The 18,981-nt window shown below is 36.3% G+C and overlaps 1 protein-coding gene across 2 annotated transcripts in view; it reads left to right on the forward strand.

The window, feature by feature from the left end:
* Positions 1-18,981, forward strand: part of Lnpep (leucyl and cystinyl aminopeptidase) — a 94,424-nt gene that overhangs the window by 34,866 nt on the left and 40,577 nt on the right. For both annotated transcript variants that reach the window (XM_076926536.1, XM_076926535.1), the window contains exons 2-4: positions 6,930-7,770; positions 12,565-12,703; positions 13,885-14,016. In XM_076926536.1, coding sequence (XP_076782651.1) covers positions 6,930-7,770; positions 12,565-12,703; positions 13,885-14,016 — 1,112 coding nt within the window. The remainder of the gene's footprint in view (positions 1-6,929; positions 7,771-12,564; positions 12,704-13,884; positions 14,017-18,981) is intronic.

The following is an 18,981-nucleotide window of genomic DNA, read 5'->3' on the forward strand; positions in this document are numbered from 1 at the left end:
CCTTCATTTAAATATAGCAAGCCTTGTATCTGCCCAGGAAAATTTGTTTCAGTTATGCTTTTGGGGGGATTTTATCATGTTAATTTAAAAATACATACAATTTCATTTTCTCAGAAAATGAGATGGTCATTTAAAGGGATTGTATTTTTTTTCTCTCTCTCTCTTTAGGCCTGGGCTGGTAAGCACAGGGCTATGTAAATACTTCAGCTCTACCCTGTTCGTGAGTCAGAGCGCTCTGATCCTCTTTTATGGAACCTGTCTTTTATTATTCTCCTCGGATATCTTTGCCTTTTCCATTCTTGCCTGTTGTGCTGGGGATATGGACTTGTTTCTACTTTCACAGAGGACACAAGTTGTCTGAATCTCTGCTGGGATGTGATGTTTCTCAGTCTTCACTTCCAACCTTGCAGGCTCAGATGATCATCTTCTGGGTTCTTGTGACCTCTCTTGATCCTTCTGAGATACCGTCCCTGTGTTTTCCCTCAGAGCTTCCTCCACCTCCATATTTTATTTTTCTTATTTTTCCTTTTTCTTAGCAAAGCGTGCTTAAGTTGCTTCCACCTTAAATACACACTAACAAAAAACCAAAGGATTTCACTTTCCTACCTACACCATATATATTTTAAACATTAATCCTGTGTTTTTTCCTCAATAAACAGCTTGTACCTTGATCATTGGTTTTTTTGTTGTTGGTTTGTTTTTTTTTTTTTTTTTTTTTTTTTTGAAAATTGGAATAGGGCCTGCATTCTCATCTTTCCACCAAAAGCACATCTTCTAAGTTCCTAATTTGTTAGTTGCCAAATCTAGGGGCTGGGAGGTGATTTCTAGCCCTGGTTTCACCTGACCTTTTAAATGCATTTACTGTCAGTCCCATTTCATATAAAAACCATATGAAAACTTTTGGTTCTGGCATGCTACTCTCCTGATTTGCTCCTCTGTTCAGTCTTACTTTCCTCGGCTGCCCTTCTTCCTCTGTTCCCACTTAGAAACTGATACTCTATGACTCATTTCACTTCCAGTGGTTTCAGCTACTGTGTGATTTAAGTTATGATTTAGTGATCTTAATCATCTGTCTGCATTGTGCTTTTGAGCCCAAAACTTGATACTACAGTCCTGCTGTAGTCTTATAAAATCATGGTGTCTGTCTACATTATGGTCTGGAGATTAAGACTAAAAGAATAAATCAATAAAAGAGCTAAGATTCAAACATTTATCTGAAAATGAAACTGTAATCTCTGTTTAGATAGCTGCTAATCTCTGTCTAGATAGCTGCTAATTAAACATTTTTAAGCAGCTATCTGACAAACATATTAAATATATCATTCTCCATATGCTGTACTTACTGCTTTCTTTCATGAGTGGGAGCATGGAGGTCAGAAAGAGAGATGAAGTAAACTACAGAAAGACAAACTGAAAACCTGTATTCGTAATCTCAGCATCTGATTTTCCTTCCTTCTGTTTTCCTGGCCAACATGAATTTGTAGGACTTGATAGATACGAATTAAATCATGCCTTTACTGTTTATATATGTTACACACAAAACTTCACTTTCTTTTTTGTTTCTTTTATTTTTGGAAAGGGGAGGGAAATGATATAGGATATTGGTGGGTTTTTTTTTTGCTGTTTTTTTTTAAAGAAGGAATAAGCCCAATATCAGTTTAGAGTAACCTTGTAATTATGCTAAAATTAAATTGTATTGATGTAAGATTCAAGATATTTCAAAAACAAACCAGGTTTAAAGTGATGTCTTTTGATGGGCTGTAATAAAAATAGGTTCCACCAGGTTGGTATTTAGATGAAGATGATTATATATATCAAAACTGTGTGCTTCAAATATTCAGGAAAACATAGCAGTTAGTTTGCTTTGCTACTGGAAGGGTAAAGCTGTGAGTAAATATTAATTTGACGAGGTGTTTAATCATAAAATAAGTTATTTGCATTTTGGCAGAGTACTGACTGGCCAATTCTCAAATTTGGTGAAGACAGGGCAAATAATCAACTGTTAAATATTCCTTGGCTTTAAACAGGTCATGGCTAAGCAGTCATTTTTTTTTTTTTAATGTCAACTTGTCACAAGGTATGATCATCTGGGAAGAAAGAATCTTAAAAAAACCTCTATAGGATTGGGCTGTAGGCAAATCTGTAGGGTATTTTCTTAATTGATGTGAGAGGGCCCATTGTGGCTAGTACTACCCTGTGCAAGTGGTCCTGGGATATATAAGGAATAAACAAACAACACAATAAGCCAGGAAGATGGAGCCAGTGAGCAGCACTCTTCATTCAGGTTCCTACACTGACTTCTCTCAGAGATGGAGTATGACCTCAGCATTGTAAGATAAACACCTTCCTTCCCAAGTTCCTTTGAATGTGGTGTTTTATCACAGCAATAGAAACCCTAAGAAAACACTCACACTCAAAAAGTTCTGATGGATCCTAGTTGATGACTGGGAATGCTCTAATATTACCCAATGAAAGGCTTTTGCTGAATAAACCATGCTGACTAGAGCTCATGGTTGTCTGCATCTAGCATAGAGTAAGCGAGATGCTTTAGGGGCATAATTTTATCTCTCATAGGAGTGTAAACACATCAGAAAGGTTAAGAATTTATTAAGGGCTTACAAACAATTTTGAATATTTCAATGTGAGATTACATGAATGAAATGACTCCTTTGGTGGTTTGAGTGAGAAATGACACTGATGGGCTTATGTATTTGAATGTTCAGTCCCCATATGGTGGTGTTCTTTGGGTGGGTGTGGAACCTTTATGAGATTGAACTTTGCTGGAGGAAGTATATCACTGTGGCATGCTTTGAGTTTATAGCCTCATCCCCCTTCCTGCTCCTTTTCTCTCTCTCTTTCTGATCCTGTAGGCATGTCATACATTACCTGCTAATCCTCTGGATCCTAAGCCAAAAAAACCCAAACCATTTCTTCAAATTGATTTCGTTCTTGATGTTTATCACAACAACAGAGAAGTAATTGATACAACCCCCAAATATCTATTGAAACCAACCATCACAAGGCAATGGGAACACTTGGAACCTGAGAAAATTAAATTCTAAAACAAGCAAACAAAAAACCAAAAACAAACAAACAAACAAACAAACAAGATATTGTAACCACTGTTCTCTACACATACCATTTACCGGGGATGAGCAGATGGCCACTTAATAAACCCACACCTATAAATGAGTAGAAGTTTTATTCAAAGAAGTCTTTTTATTTTTTATGTTTTTAATTTATTAATCATTTTATTTGTTTACATTTCAAATGTTATCCCCTTTCTGGTCTCCCCTCCACTAGCCCCCTACCCCAAACTCCTCCTCTTTGCCTCTAAGAGGGTGCTCCTCTACCCACTCACCCACCTACTCCCGCCTCACTCGTGTAGCATCACCCTTTTGTGGGGGCATCAAGCCTCCACAGGACCAAGTGCCTCTTCCCACTGAGGCCAGACAAGGCAGTCCTCTGCTACACATGTAGCAGGAGCCATAGACAGGCCCATGTGTACTCTTTGGTTGGTGGTTTAGTCCCTGGGAGCTCCCTGGTTCTGGTTAGTTGATATTGTTGTTCTTCCTATGGGGTTGCAATTTTCCTTCAGCTCCTTCAGCCTATGCCCTAACTCTTCCATTGGGGCCCCCTGGCTCAGTCCAGTGGCTGGCTGTATCTGCATTTGTCTTAGTCAGGTGCTGGCAGAGCCTCTCAGAGGACAGCTATACCAGGCTACTGTCTGCAAGCACTTCTTGACATCAGCAATAGTGTTGGGGTTTGGTGTCTGTGGATGGAATGGATCCCACAATAGGGTGGTGTCTGGATGGCATTTCCTTCAGCCTTTGCTCCATTTTTGTTTCTGCCTTTCCTTTAGACAGGGAAAATTAGAATCCCTGGTGGCTGGGACTTTCTAGTAGTCTCCCAAGTTCTCTATCCCTCACTACTACTTGTTTCTATTCATTCTTCTGGCTCTCTGGACTTCTCTATTTCTTCCCACACCTAGTCCTGCCCCCTCCCCTTTTTTTTCCTCTCCTTTCCCTCTCCCATCCAGGTTCCTCCCTCCGCCTACCTCCTGTGATTATTTTGTTCCCACTTCTAAGTGGGTTTGTAGCATCCACACTTTGGCCTGCCTTCTTGTTAAGCTTCATATGGTCTGTGAGTTGTATCGTGGGTATTCTGAGCTTTTGGGCTAATATCCACTTATCAGTGAGTACATACCATATGTGTCTTTTTGGATCTGGGTTACCTCACTCAGGATATTTTATAGTTCCATCTAGTTGCCTATAAAGTCTGTACAGTCATCATTTTTAATAACATGAGTAATATTCCATTGTATAAATGTACCACATTTTCTGTATCCATTCTTCCGTCGAGGGACATCTGGGTTCTTTCCAGCTTCTGGCTATTATAAATAAGGCTGCTATGAACATAGTGGAGCACATGTCCCTGTTATATGTTGGAACATCTTTTGGATGTATGTCCAGGAGTGGTATAGCTGGGTCTTCAGGTAGAACTATTTCCAATTTTCTGAGGAGCCACCATATTGTTTTCCAAAGTAGTTGTAGCAGCTTGCAATCCTACCAGCAATGTAGGAGTGTTCATTTTTCTCCACATCCTTGCCAGCATCTCCTGTTGCCTGAGTTTTTGATCTTAGCCATTCTTATTGGTGTAAGGTGGAATCTCAGGGTCGTTTTGATTTACATTTCCCTGGTGACTAAGGATGTCAAACCTTTCTTTAGGTGCTTCTCGGTATCATAATTTTTACCAATTTCAGACTGGAGAAGTAGAAAGTGGTTGACTGTCTTACTCTAGTTTCTTTTCTCCCTAAATCAGAAGTGCACAAAAGTACGAATGTCAGTTAACTCTTAAAAGGAAATGAGTTTTCTTGATTAATGTTCTAGTGAGTTTAGTTACACAATAACAGATGAGTACCAGACTGAATGAAAAAAGGAAATCATGACATCCAGGCAGAGGAACTAAGTAAAAAAGGCCCGTCAGGGAGAGATTTAACCTGACTTGTTCTCAGAGTAAAACAGCCTGCTATGGTCTGAGCACACCTAGGAATAGTGTGATTGGTGCTTGTAGGATCTGATCCATGCTTCTGACATGCACGCAGGTCACTGGGTAATCGCCTGATATTCGTGCCTAGAATGGAAGAAGTCTGCTTTTGTAAGAAGATGTGATGTAATAGGGGTACTGTGGTCTTCACTCTGCACTTTGAGCACCAGTTGAAAACCTTAGTATGAGAAGTGCTTTTATTTTGTGAGTTGTGAGTTACCAGTGTTATTTTTTATTGAGTACTATGTTTTTCTGTATATTAAGTAATTCCAGTTTTGTTCTATTGATGATGAAATAATGTTTTTAATTTCATTACCAGACACCAAATTGTTAAAAGCTCTTACCTTCCATTAAATTAACATGAGTCAGAAGATGCATTATGTTAATGAGAAGATTAAACTTTGAAATAAATTGTTTTAGATCTGGACCAAAATATACAATTAAATGCCTGTATGGCTTTAAACTTAAATTAATCCGTTTCTCTTTGTGTTTTCATTCCTTAAATTAAATTTTCCCACTTTATAGAACTTTTGTGAAGATTAGAAATAACTGTAAAGTGCTTTGTGAGAACAAGTTAAAGATGATTTCAATTTGTTAAACTCTTGAAATCCATTAAAAGGTGATTTTTTAATATAAAATATTGAATGTCCTAATTCTGAGTTATTGATAGATGCGTAGTATTATCTATCCCTTTGCTTCTTGAGACCTTTCTTCAGTGATTCTTGACAAGTGTGTTTGTTTTGGGGGAGTTATAGCTTAGAAAGCCCCCACTACTTCCCTGCCTTAAGACATGCTGATACCCATGGGAGCTGTCATACTTGTGAATGCCACAGGAGGGTGAAAAGCAGGTGTTTGAACTGTAGTTGGCCTGTTTTCTAAGTTTTTTGTCTGTGTTACTGTTTCTTGCTTACCAAAATATCATAAGTCATTTTCTGCTTTTAGTTTACTATGGGCCAGAAACATCCTTCTCTTGAATGTATATTAATTAAAAAAAAAAAAAAAAAAAAAAAAAAAACAGCTGTGATTTCATAGTTCTTTCCTTAATACAGTATGTCTATCCAACATCCTACCCAACAATAGCCCATTGTCTTGAGAAGCTACCTTTTAAGCCTAGAAGCAGGCAGACCATTTTGTGATTTGCCTGAGGGAGAATGGGACACAGGAAAGAGGCCCATACAGGCCTCACAACCTGGTTTTGCAGTATTCGGCCAAGAATTATAGGCCTCAGGTGTCCAGACCTAGAAGTAAGACATTGAGTATAGTCCTTTCCTTTTGGCCCCACTTACTTCTAGCTATTTAGGAACAGACACAGTTAGAGATGACTAAAGTAATATCTTCTAAAGTCAAGCCAGGGGCCCAGGATGTTGGGTAGGACTGTATTAAGGTAAGTACTATGAAATCACAGCTGTTTAAAAAAAAAAAGTCAATATACTTTCTTTATTGAAAGAAAACAAATTCAAGTAAAATATATATCACATACCAAAATGATGCAGGGCTCAAGCCCATATACATCTCAGTAAGCTTCAGTAGAGGTACAGTCGCCATTCTTTTTCACCATTGCATATATTTTTATGCACTCAGTGACTACCAACAATGAGAGAGCTGTCAGAATTACAGCTAGACAAACAATTAGCTTTATACCCTCTTACTAGGTTTTTATTTTATTGGTCTTGGCTCATGAGTGTAGTGCGCTTTTTTAAATATATACTTGGGTTTATAATGGATAATTCAAGAATACTATGAAGTCTTTATTTAATTCAAATAGCATTAAAATGGAAATAAGTCTTAGTGTTTAAAAAAAAACTCAAGTGATTAAAAATATACTAAATTTGGTGTTTCCCTCTCCCCTACTTCTGTCTTATCTTTATGTCTTAATTTTGTAGATCGACTTCAGCTTCCAAGGAATATGATTGAAAACAGCATGTTTGAAGAAGAACCAGATGTGGTAGATTTAGCCAAAGAGCCTTGTTTACATCCTCTGGAACCTGATGAAGTTGAGTATGAGCCCCGAGGTTCGAGGCTACTGGTGAGAGGTCTTGGTGAGCATGAGATGGATGAGGATGAAGAGGACTATGAATCATCTGCAAAGCTGCTGGGCATGTCCTTCATGAACAGAAGCTCAGGCCTTCGGAATAGTGCAGCAGGCTACAGGCAGAGTCCAGATGGAACTTGTTCAGTACCCTCTGCCAGGACCTTAGTGATCTGTGTTTTTGTCATTGTGGTTGCTGTCTCTGTAATCATGGTGATTTATCTACTGCCTAGATGTACCTTTACCAAAGAAGGCTGCCACAAAACAAACCAGTCAGCAGAACTCATTCAGCCATTTGCTACAAATGGGAAAGTGTTTCCATGGGCACAAATTAGGCTTCCCACTGCCATTATTCCTCAACGCTATGAACTTAGCCTACATCCAAACCTAACCTCAATGACATTCAGGGGTTCTGTGACAATTTTACTTCAGGCTCTTCAAGACACACGGGATATCATTCTCCATAGCACAGGACATAATATTTCAAGAGTGACATTTATGTCAGCAGTTTCAAGTCAAGAAACACACGTTGAAATCCTGGAATATCCATATCATGAACAAATCGCCGTTGTTGCTCCTGAAACCCTTCTAACAGGACACAATTATACCTTGAAGATAGAGTATTCAGCAAATATATCTAACTCTTATTATGGGTTTTATGGCATCACCTACACAGATAAAAGTAATGAGAAAAAGTATGTAAAACTCTGAAAGGATTGCTCTTGTTCTCTGCTCTTCTACTTGTAACTTCTACAATGCAAATAAGTCCCTTTGTCCACACCATAAATATTTTAAATTTAATTTGAATTAAATAAAACCATAGAGGTTTTAAATTTAGGAAGTTATATACAAAGTAGAATGGTAATATGGAAGAATATCCTTCTTTTGAGCTTTTCATGTTTTATGAGATGAATATTAATTGTCATCCTTCCATGAAGCTGTAAGAAGAGAGGGGAGTCGGCTAATCTGCTTACAGGCAGGATTTAGGAGGTATTTAGTTAGTTGGAGAAAGAGAGAATGAAATATGCATATGAATATCATTCTTGATGTCCTTAATCTTTACTGGTTTACTTTTTAAAATGTCAGTTTGAGTGCAGAATCTCTAAAAGTGTAGGAAAGAATCCATCTCAAAACACAACAAAACAAACAAACAAACAAAAAAACCCAAAGAGAGAAACAAATATAAGAGTATTCCACAGCCTGTTTGGATCACACTTTGTTGTTTAATCTTCATAGTTTTATCATAAATGGGTTTTCTGAAAGTGCACATTACTATGGTCATGTTAGCTCTCCTCTGTGACAAAGACCATTTATATGAGCTTTATGTTAGTACAGCATTATTACATAGTACTCTCGTAATGTTCTGTAGACCAATTTAAGAATTACTAATATGACCATTTGGCTAGTATATATTAACATATTGTTATGTTCAGTGTTTCAGAGATTTTTTTAAATTTTCAATTCATTGAAAGAAATATAAAAAATATTAAGAAATATTTATAATATATAAAATATTAATTTATATATAATATACTAATTTATATTATATATTATAATATATATTTATATATTTGTGTATTTATTATATATAATAATATTATATAATATATAAAATATTAATTAAATAAATGTTATATTAATAAAATATAAAATATTGATAATATATGAAATGTTACTATAATGTATAAAATGTTAATATATAATATAATATTATTAAATAATAAAATAATATATAAAATATTAAGAAATTACTCTAATATATATATTTAAGAGTAATTTAACTAACTAAACATTAAAACAATACATTAGTTCTTTTCTCTCCACCCAAGAGACATATTTAATTAGCTATAGAATGGGTGTTTTCAGCCAGGCATGGAAGCACATGTCTTTAATCCCAGTACTTAGGAGGCAGAGGCAGGCAGATCTCTATGAGTTTAAGGCCATCCTGGTCTATAAAGTGAGTTCTGGGACAGTTCTCTGTTATACAGGGAAAAAGCAGTTCTCTGTTACCCAGTCTTGAAAAAGCAAAAAGGCTAAGGGGGAGGGGAGCAGTTTTGCTTTTGTCAAACAATAGAAAAAATTACTCTGTTTCTTTCTCAGTCATCAGAAAACATTCAAATACTAAATGAATTGTTAAGTATAAAGTTGCAGCCCTCTGCTGGGAATTAAGAATCATCAAAAGCTGCTATAATTTTCTTTTTTTACATCAAGTTTTCCACTGGTAGTTTGAATTTGAAACATTTGGTTATATTTTAGTAACCTCTGCTTACTACAAATGCCAGATAAATGACTTTTTCTTTATATATACTTTTTAAACAAAGAGCATACAGTCTGTATGATTTAGTTGTTGAGTGATTATCTAAAGTTGAACAAAAATCTGTGATTGATTTGGCAGCTTTGGAGTTTTTAGCTTTAACTTTTGAGTTGTAATCTTTGTTATCCCTAGGAAATACAGTATTTAACACCCTATTTGCATTACACATTTTGTAGGTAGAATGATCCACATATATAGATAATGATAGATAAACGTACATATAGACACACACACACACACACACACACACACACACAAACACACACACATCGCTCATATAATGAAACAATGACTTAGAGTTCCAGGATCACCAAGGGCTACACAGAGAAACCCTGTCATGAAAAACCAAATAAATAGACAAATAAACAAACAAAAACAGTGACTTAATATTGCAAGTAGAACTCTAAGAGAAGCCTCAGAGTTATCTTGTCTAATCTGATTATTCCTTGAAATATTTGGACCTAGTGCTACATAATGGGAAAAATGAATACTGTGTAGTAGAATTCAGTGATTTTTGGTATAGATGTGTAAATTACTGGAATGGGCTGGCTTGAGTTATGTTAGAAAAAATGTGGATCCTTGAGACTAAGAAATAGAGAAAATTGTATCTTAAACTGAAAGTTTAGAATGAACAGAAATGAGTTCATTTACCTGCCTGTTAAAGTAAAGTCCCCCATGATTGTCTATCTTGAAAGTAGATATAAGTTTAGATCATTCTTACCTTCAGGATGTCTGAAAACTATTAATCCTAAGCAATGCTGTATGTTTTTCACTTTGGCTTTATTTTGCCGGAACCTTTTATATTAGCCCCACTATAATTAGAACAAATATTTAAACTGATAGAGTAATTAGGGAATGCATTTCTTGTTGCTTGAAAGGCAGCTATTACCACTTCACTACCAATGCTCTTGGTGCCTGGAAAATTACAATGTCTGTAAATGTCATATGCTTTGAAGAGACACTGCTGTGGTCAGGAAACGTTACCTACTTTCCACACTGCTACCGACATAACCTATGCCTATTTTTATCTTTGCACTTGTTTCCGCTAGTGGAGGTGCTTATGGTCGCCTTTGGTGAGCAGCCATTTCACAGTTCTTATGTCTAACATTTTGATGATCTTTATTATCTGGCCCTTTGTTTTCTCTCACAATTCTTATTCTCCTATCATGTTGAACTCTATTAACTACAACTAAGCATAACAGTAGCCAGTACTTGTTGGGAACTGAAGTACTAGAAACTGCTGTTTCTTTAGTCTTCTACCCTGACAAACTCACTAAGAAATGCTAATATAATAGCCAGGGACAAAAGTGCATAAAGTAATAATAGTCTGGCAGGGCTGGCAGGGAACAGAGAGGGATCTCAAACCTTTCCTTTGTATTGAACTACTTCCCTGGTTCATACTTCTTTTCTTTTGCACATTTTTTTTTAATTTTTTTATTTTTTATTTTTTTGCCAGTGCTTAGGATTCTCTTACTCACTTCCCAGTAAATTCCTGTCCTGACTTGGGGACATGCTTAGCAAGTGTTTCTGAAAGCAAACATAGTCACAAGGAAAGAATGGGTATCAAGTTCAGAATAGAGAAGACATTGTAATTGTCTTCAAAATGTAGCCTTCTCATAGACTTGTATGAGATAGTGTTATATTTTTTGTTGGTTTGTTTTGACTTAGAATATTAGGATCTATAGTCAGGCATGATAGAATGCATTGGTAGTCCCAGCACTTGGGAGGTAGAAGCAGGAGGATCAAGGAGGTCAAGGTTGTGTGTGTGTGTGTGTGTGTGTGTGTGTGTGTGTGTGTGTATACACAATGAGTATGATGCCAGTTTTGGCTATTTATGATTTGGTCTCAAACAGAGAGAAGAACATTATGATATAATTTTTGTCCTTAAATAGGGCTCTCTAATGTAAGTAGGAGGAATGTAACTAGACTTTGTCCTATTCTTTTTACTAGGTGAAAATATTGGCAGGGGATGAATAAAAGGAATGAACATTAGAAATAGCATATTATCAGATGAAGTTCACTCTGCCTTTACTGGGCCTATGCTTATCAGGAAAGACAATGATTTTAGGTGTGTGAGAGAGAGAGTGCTAGTGATATGCATCAATGTAGAACCACCTAGGTAGTATAACAACATTTTGTTTGATTTATTGTAAAGTTTTCCTGGATTCTGACAAAACCCTGGGCTTGGTGCAGGGAAACCTGTTTTAGCCTTAATATATAACATATAAAAAAAAGCCTGAGATAGGTTACAGCCTTGACAGAGTCATGTGGTTAATAAATGTAGATCCCAAATTCAGTTCTCTCTTTTCTGCTTATCTTCTAAAAGTGGAGTCTTAAGGACTGAGAAGCAGAGGAGGTGTTGTGACCAGAGTCCCTGTGGATGGTATGGAATCTGGTATGAGGGAGGACCTTTGCCCTATTACTCTGCTTGTATAATCTTCTACATGGAGATCACTTTTCTCCTTACTGAAAATCTACCGTTAGCCCTTGCTTCTATTTGTGCTTTTCACACACAGGACCTTTGTATGCATTATAGTCTTAACTGTTGCTGTCGTAATGCAGAAGGGAAAACCATTTCTGTTCATCTCTGAAAAGAAGAAAAAGGAAAGCAGAATACTACTAAAGAACAACTGTTTTTTTTTCTATTTTCATGAAAGTGAATATTGTAGATTTGAGATTCAGGGTTGCTAACCAAGATGTTTAGTAACAACTAATGACAATTCTGCCTATGGACTTCTGTCAGACACTCAAGCGCCTACGTTTGTGAATCCCACTGCACTCAGCAGCTGCTCCAGCTTATAGACACATAACTGCCTTCTTTCCTTATGCTGTCATCTTTCTCAAGTGTACTCTTCAATTCTGTGCTTGAAATTCAAGGACCCATTCAGGCTGTGTTTCTCTACAGTTTCTCTACTAGTTTCTCTACAGTGTCTTCAACTCCAGAATTTATTTCATGCCATTTGATCCCACTAATGTCCTTCCACTGTTACGAATATAATTTAAAGCCTGCTAGAAGATTCTGTCCCCTCTAGACCTCTGTTCTCCCTGCCCCCTTAGTTAATAGTGGGTCTTTTAAAGACTGGAATTGTATTTTTCTTCATAGCCCTAGTACTTGGTAGGATTCCCTGTCTAGTAGGCACTTTAACTATTGGATTGAATTTGCATTTGTTTTTAGGTACTTTGCAGCAACTCAGTTTGAACCTTTGGCAGCAAGATCTGCTTTTCCTTGTTTTGATGAACCAGCATTTAAGGCCACATTTATCATCAAGATCACAAGGAATGAGCACCATACTGCGTTATCAAATATGCCTAAGGTACTGGGACATGACGGTGAAATATTTGGATAGATCTCTTAATCTCTGAGAACAGTTGGATTCCTCTTCACTGTACTTTTAGTAAGAATATTTAGAAACATGTGTATATATTCTTTCTCATATAGTTAAATAAAAATGGAAAGAACAGTACTTTGTCAGTCTGAGGAACACTTGAGGAAGGAAAAGACCCTGCAGGACTTAGAATGCATGGGTAGGAGGTGTAAGGTATCTTTTTGCTCTACAGTAACAAAATATTAGCACTATGAACTAGTACAAGCCCAGTAAGTTACTTGTGATATAATGAATTTGCTCTTGTAAGCATTGTTGAGATATGGAATTATGATCATTCTTAGTGTTTTGGCAAAGGAAATTTTGGATGTTGTTGTGTGGAAATAAACAAGAACAGAAGCCTCTATCTTGAGTGTTAGTTGCATGGGAGGTAGTAGGGTTAACACCAAGCAGAGAAGTTTTATGCTAAAAGAACTTGGGTTTTTTTTTTGTGTCTTCCTGAATGGCTTTGTGCAGCCTGTGTGTTTCTAGAACCTGTATGGCTAGAGGTAAGGAGTAGCCACAGGCAGCAGGCAATACAATCTACTCCCATAGACATCAGACAGCATGAGCTTTCATTGATATAGGCAACTCTTTACCTCAGTCTATCTCTTAAAAGAGGTGGGCATCTGCTTCTACAATAACCCAAAGCAAAACCTGATTCATGTTTGGGAAATGTTGAGATTTCCTGGCATTTCTTCACCTTCTGTCTGTTGCAGAGTTCTCTAGTGACTTCATGCTTTTGATTCCACTAAGTTTTCCTGGGGTCCTCCGTGGAGTACTAGGTCCTGTCAGGGGGTGTCTCAGCTACAGTTTCTTCTTGAGGTCAGTGATTCTCAGGTTATAGAGGTGGGGAAAGATTTGAGTTTTGCTACAATTGAAGAGACAGAACAACTGCTACAGGTAACTTAAATATATTGAGAGTCGTGTTGAGGTTCTCATTATACTCTGTGTCCTGAAACTGAAACAAACATCTATACTTTCTAGAAGTTTGTGTTGAAAGATTAAAATATATAATTATTACTTACATGAATTTTTAGTTTCTTTGTATATTTGTCATTGATTCCTTTAATTACAGAACTATCATCTTTTTTTTCCTTTTTTTTTTTTTTTTTTTTTTTTTTTTACTTTAGAAGTCATCGGTCCCTGCAGAAGAAGGACTTGTTCAAGATGAGTTTTCTGAAAGTGTGAAAATGAGCACATACTTGGTTGCTGTCATTGTAGGGGAGATGAGAAACCTGAGTCGTGATGTAAATGGAACTCTGGTATGATGATGTTCTAATTGTCTGAAAGCCTGTATGTGTATATGTGTATGTATGTATGTGTGCGTGTGTGTGTGTGTGTGTGTATGTGTGTGGTGGTGGTGGTTCTTGGTGGTTGCCTTATGAATACAAGCTTTTAGATCGGATTCTAACATTTTATACCAGAATTACCACTTTCACTTAACTCATACTTACTACTGTTCCTTTGGTATCTGAAAGACAATAGTTTTCAAGTTTTCTATTTTGTGAGAATTACAGTAAGATGACATATTATACTGACATTTCCAGAACTGTACTATGAAATATGATGGTCAGTAGCCTTATATAGCTCTTTAAGTTTAAAATAAAATAAAATGTGAGATTCTCTGCCTGCTGTACTTTAGGAATTATAGTAATTTGTGTAACTGTGGTTATAATACTGGATTGGTGGTAAAACTGAAATGAATACTCTAACAAAATTTAGGTGCTAGGGTACAGATCAGCAGTGTTTTTTGAGCATGTGTAAGGCTCTACTTTCAATCACCAAAGACAGAAGATAAAAGGAAGTCCTAGTTGAGTTTTTCATAGAGAATGAATACAATTGTTTAATGGCCTAATTTATTTCCATTTTTCATAATTTAAGATTTAGTGATACTTTTTGTTTTTCTTTGCATTTATGTGTAAATATTTGTTTGATTTGAATTTTTATTTATAGTAGAGATGCACTGACAATACACAACAGTTTCTTTTTAAGTACCTACTTCCTTTCTACACACCTTTGCAAACCTGTCCCCCATCTGCTATGTTAGCTCAGTATTGTCATCAGGATTACATTAGAATTCATCATTTTGATGGACTGGGTATTAGGACTATCTTGTACCTCACTGGTACAAATTGGTATAATTATGCTCTAATTGTATTTTGAGAAAAAAAAGTGTTATTTTAACAGGAAGGGTGATTGGTGTAAGAGGAGCTAAGGTGGGAGGAATACTGAGAGGAAGAGAAGGAGTAAGGATTGGAGGAGAAGAAGGAGAGGAGAAGCTAGGTGATGAGAGATAGAAAGAGAGAAAAAGGTGGGGGGGGGAGGGGTACATGGAGGCAGATGTTCACGTGTCTCCACCAGTCAAAGATAGTTGGTATATCTAGGTTGGGTATTGGGTTACACTTCTGATTGAGCATTACCAAACTTATAAAGCCTTTGATTAACATTTTTAAAAAATTGTATAAAAGCAGAAAGGAAAAGGGGGCATGGGATAGGGTTTTCTAGGGAGGGGAAATGGGGCAAGGGGATGGCATCTGAAATGTAAATAAAATATCCAATAAAAATAAATTTTAAAAAAAGAATTCATCATTTTGATATCTGAGACCCTTTTCTATAGGCTCAGCTGTACTTTCAGTTGTTCTAGTGTGAATTCTTCCATCTTTCCTAGTGTCATAATTTATTATCACATATATAATCCATCCTTATATATAGTTGATGTTTAAGAAAGGAGTTTCTATAACTTTTTTGGGTGGATGGGCAGGGTTTTATTCATCTGTGTTAGGCAGTAGCATAGCCTAACAAGGAATCTCCTCTTCACGATTACTAGTTCTAATCTCTTGAAGAGACTTTGTTTTAATCCCCTGTATACCTCATTTCCCAGTACTATGATATTATATGCAGACACAGAAAAGAAAAACCATAGATATGTCCATATGTATTATATATGCATAAAGTCCACATTTCTTTTTTCCATAAGTAACTATATTGTTTATAGTTGTCTTGCATACCAAGAGATATAATCTCATTTTTAGTGCTACCTAGTAGTAAATTTTTTTAGCATGAATAAACAATAGTTTTACCATTTTTCTCCTTTTTAAATTAGGAAATGGATAAGAATATGCTTTGTGTTAGCAGCTATGCTAGGAACTCATTTATAAACATCTTATTTTATAGAGTGAAGGTGGCAACATTAGTCCTTTATCATTGATGAATGTTGCTGAGAGGGTGAGTGGCTAAGCTAGGGTCACAGAGCCAATAGGAGACAGTCTCACTCTCCCCCTCTGTATATTGCTGACATCAGTGACTTGTGTAGGTATTGCAAGAGTCTAAAACTTGGAAGGTTCTGAAGGGTTTTTGTTAATTAAGATGTTGAAATCCACTTTCTATTTTATAATAATAGTAGGTCTGTTTAACAAGGTTCAGGAATAAAGTGATAGAATTGACCAATAAACTGATTTTTATCAATGACTGTATATTACTATATATGCCTTGTTTATTAATGAACTCTGCTTTCATATCAAAGCCTCAAAATAAAAACAAGACTTAGGAATATAGTCCAGTTCACTGGACACTAGCCACACCCAAAGGTTCAATACTTAATTTTTTTGTTGTTGTTCCATAAATGTTTTTTTTTTTCTTTAGTAGAAGGTCTGGGGGGAAAAAGTTTTTTTTTTCCTCTCCTTCTTAGAAATGTCAGAATTACTTGGAAAATTGTAGGCCAGTTTTGAAAAATGCTGCTTCATGCTTCTCTTGAAGTTTCTGTTTTGTTTCCTTGCTTCCTACATTTGTTTTTGTTATAGACAGACTAGATAGTAGAATCCGTTTAATTAGTCAGCTATGAGTACTACATCTGACGTGTAGAACTTAACTAGAATCCTCAACAGTACTATCAGTATAGCTGTAATTTTAATTTATTCACAAACATGTTTTTGTTCAGAGTTTCTAAAGTAATTTCTATCCTGTCTTAGTTAGGGCTTACTGTAACTGTAATAAACACCAGAGGAGCTTGGGTAGGAAAGAGTTTATCTTATCTGCCTTACACTTCTACAGCACTGTTCATCACTGAAGGAGGCCAGGACAGGAACTCAAACAGGGCAGGATCCTGGAACCAGGAGCTGATGTAGAAGCCATGAAAGGGTGCTGCTTAATAGGTTGATTCTATGACTTTGCTCAACCTGCCTTCTCATAGAACCTAAGACCACCAGTCCAGGAATAGCACCACTTACCATGGGCTGGGCCCTCCACCATCAAGGAAATGCTTTACAGCTGAATCTTTTTTTTTTTTTTTTAAATTAGTGTTTTATTTTATTTAAACTAGTCCAGCCTACACTGATTTATTATGGTATAGTCAATTATAAACATCTTTCTACAGATATTAACATAGAAGTTTCTCTTGATGGAACTCTAGATGCGGAGGAAATCCAAGCACCTTTATAGGTGAAATCTTTAATCTTTTATTTTGTTGAGATGCTGTCTTACTGTTTAAACATAGTCTTGAACTTACTGTATATCTGAGCTACCCTCAAACTGTTGATCTTTCTGTCTCATCCTTGAGAGTAGCCGTGATATCTGAATGAATGTTTATACTTTGTATATACTTTTAAACCTCACCCCTCAAAATGACACACAGTGTAAATGTAAGCCAAGACCCAAGCTTCTAAAAAAAAAAAAAAAAAAAAAAAAAAAAAAAAAGACTAGTGTGGGTTGTTGTGGGTAAGGGTGGATGAGTACATGGGCAAGAAGAGGGCATAGTTCACTATCTCCAAAGCCCATAGTTACAGCTGAATCTTATGGCAGCATTTTCTCAAAGGTGGTTCCCTCCTTTCTGTTAACTCTAGATTGTGTCAAATTGATGTCAAACTAGCCAGGACATATCTTAAGTGTCTTTCAAGCATCCTGGTACACTTTGCACATTTGATTTCATTTCCTACTAGTGCATCTAATCAGTCAATAGGAAGAAACTCAATGCTTTCTTTGTTAGGAACTTATGCTTTCTGTAATGTGTTTGTTAACCTGTTTTGGAAGGCCAGTGTGTCCTTTAGATCCTTCAGGCTCTATTACCCCTTTTCATGCAGATGATAAGGTTTGGGCCTGCTTTTGTTGGTACAAACAGGTTAAACCTACCAAATACTCTATTCCTCAGTTGTAAAGAACCCTTTGCTGTGAGTAACCAGGAACCTTCATAGCTGTAGTTATTAAATCCCTTAAAGCGTTCTTGCAATAGATGACAAGAAAGCATTTAGGCTATAACTGTCAAGGCCTAGTTGCCAGTAGCCTTTCATTTGACTGTTACTAGGAGATTTTTTTGTTTGTTTTATTTTTTCTTTCTTCTTCTTTTTTTTTTTTTAGTAAACAAATAATCCAGAGCCTTAAACCTGCTAACCACCTGTACCACAGAGGTGTACCCCAAACCCCCATACAGTAGTAATTGGTATTCTCTTACCCAACCCAAAATATTGTTTAAGGCATTTTTCTCCTAGTATGCATGGTAGTGAAGACTGTAATCTTACCTACTCAGGATGCCGAGGCAGGAGGATCACAGGTTCAAGACATGCCTGAGCTACAAAATGAGTTCAAGACTGAGCCTGGAAGACTTAATGAGACCCTGTATGTCCAAATAAAAAGTAAAAATAGGCCTGTAGCTCAGTAGTGGAGTGCTGGCCTCATGTGTGGGGCCATAGTTTAAATTTCCAAGACCACAAAATGGCAAAAAGACATTTCTGCTGAGACACATTGTTCTCTTTGCTTATTTTCCACTGTTTTATTATTTTTTTTAGAATAAAGTTGGTATAAATATAACGGGCAGATGATAAATGTATATTAAGAAGTTAAAAGCACATGTTCTTTTAAGGAGAATTTTAAAAAGGAGAGAGGAAGAAAAACTTCCAAACCCTTTCTCCTAATTATATGCCAGAATTGAGAATAATTGCATCCCTTGGTCAAATTTCAGTTTCTTTTATAATTGTATTACTTAAGCTATGCACTTATCTTCCAAATAGAGAAAGCATAGGTATTTAAGCAATCTGTGTAATTCTATATGATTTTCTTCTGTGTGTAGCCTGAAGTGAATTGGCAAGGCGAGACCTGAATCATAGTGAGGGTGTCTCATGATATGATTGTTTTTTATATTACATGATCCATCAAAGCAAGCCAACAACTGAAGTTAATATTTATTTATGAGTATATAGTTAGTGCCTACTGGATAACAGACACAGTAACAGGTACCA

Source organism: Arvicanthis niloticus, chromosome 28 (assembly GCF_011762505.2).
Source record: "Arvicanthis niloticus isolate mArvNil1 chromosome 28, mArvNil1.pat.X, whole genome shotgun sequence".
Lineage (NCBI taxonomy): Eukaryota > Metazoa > Chordata > Mammalia > Rodentia > Muridae > Arvicanthis > Arvicanthis niloticus.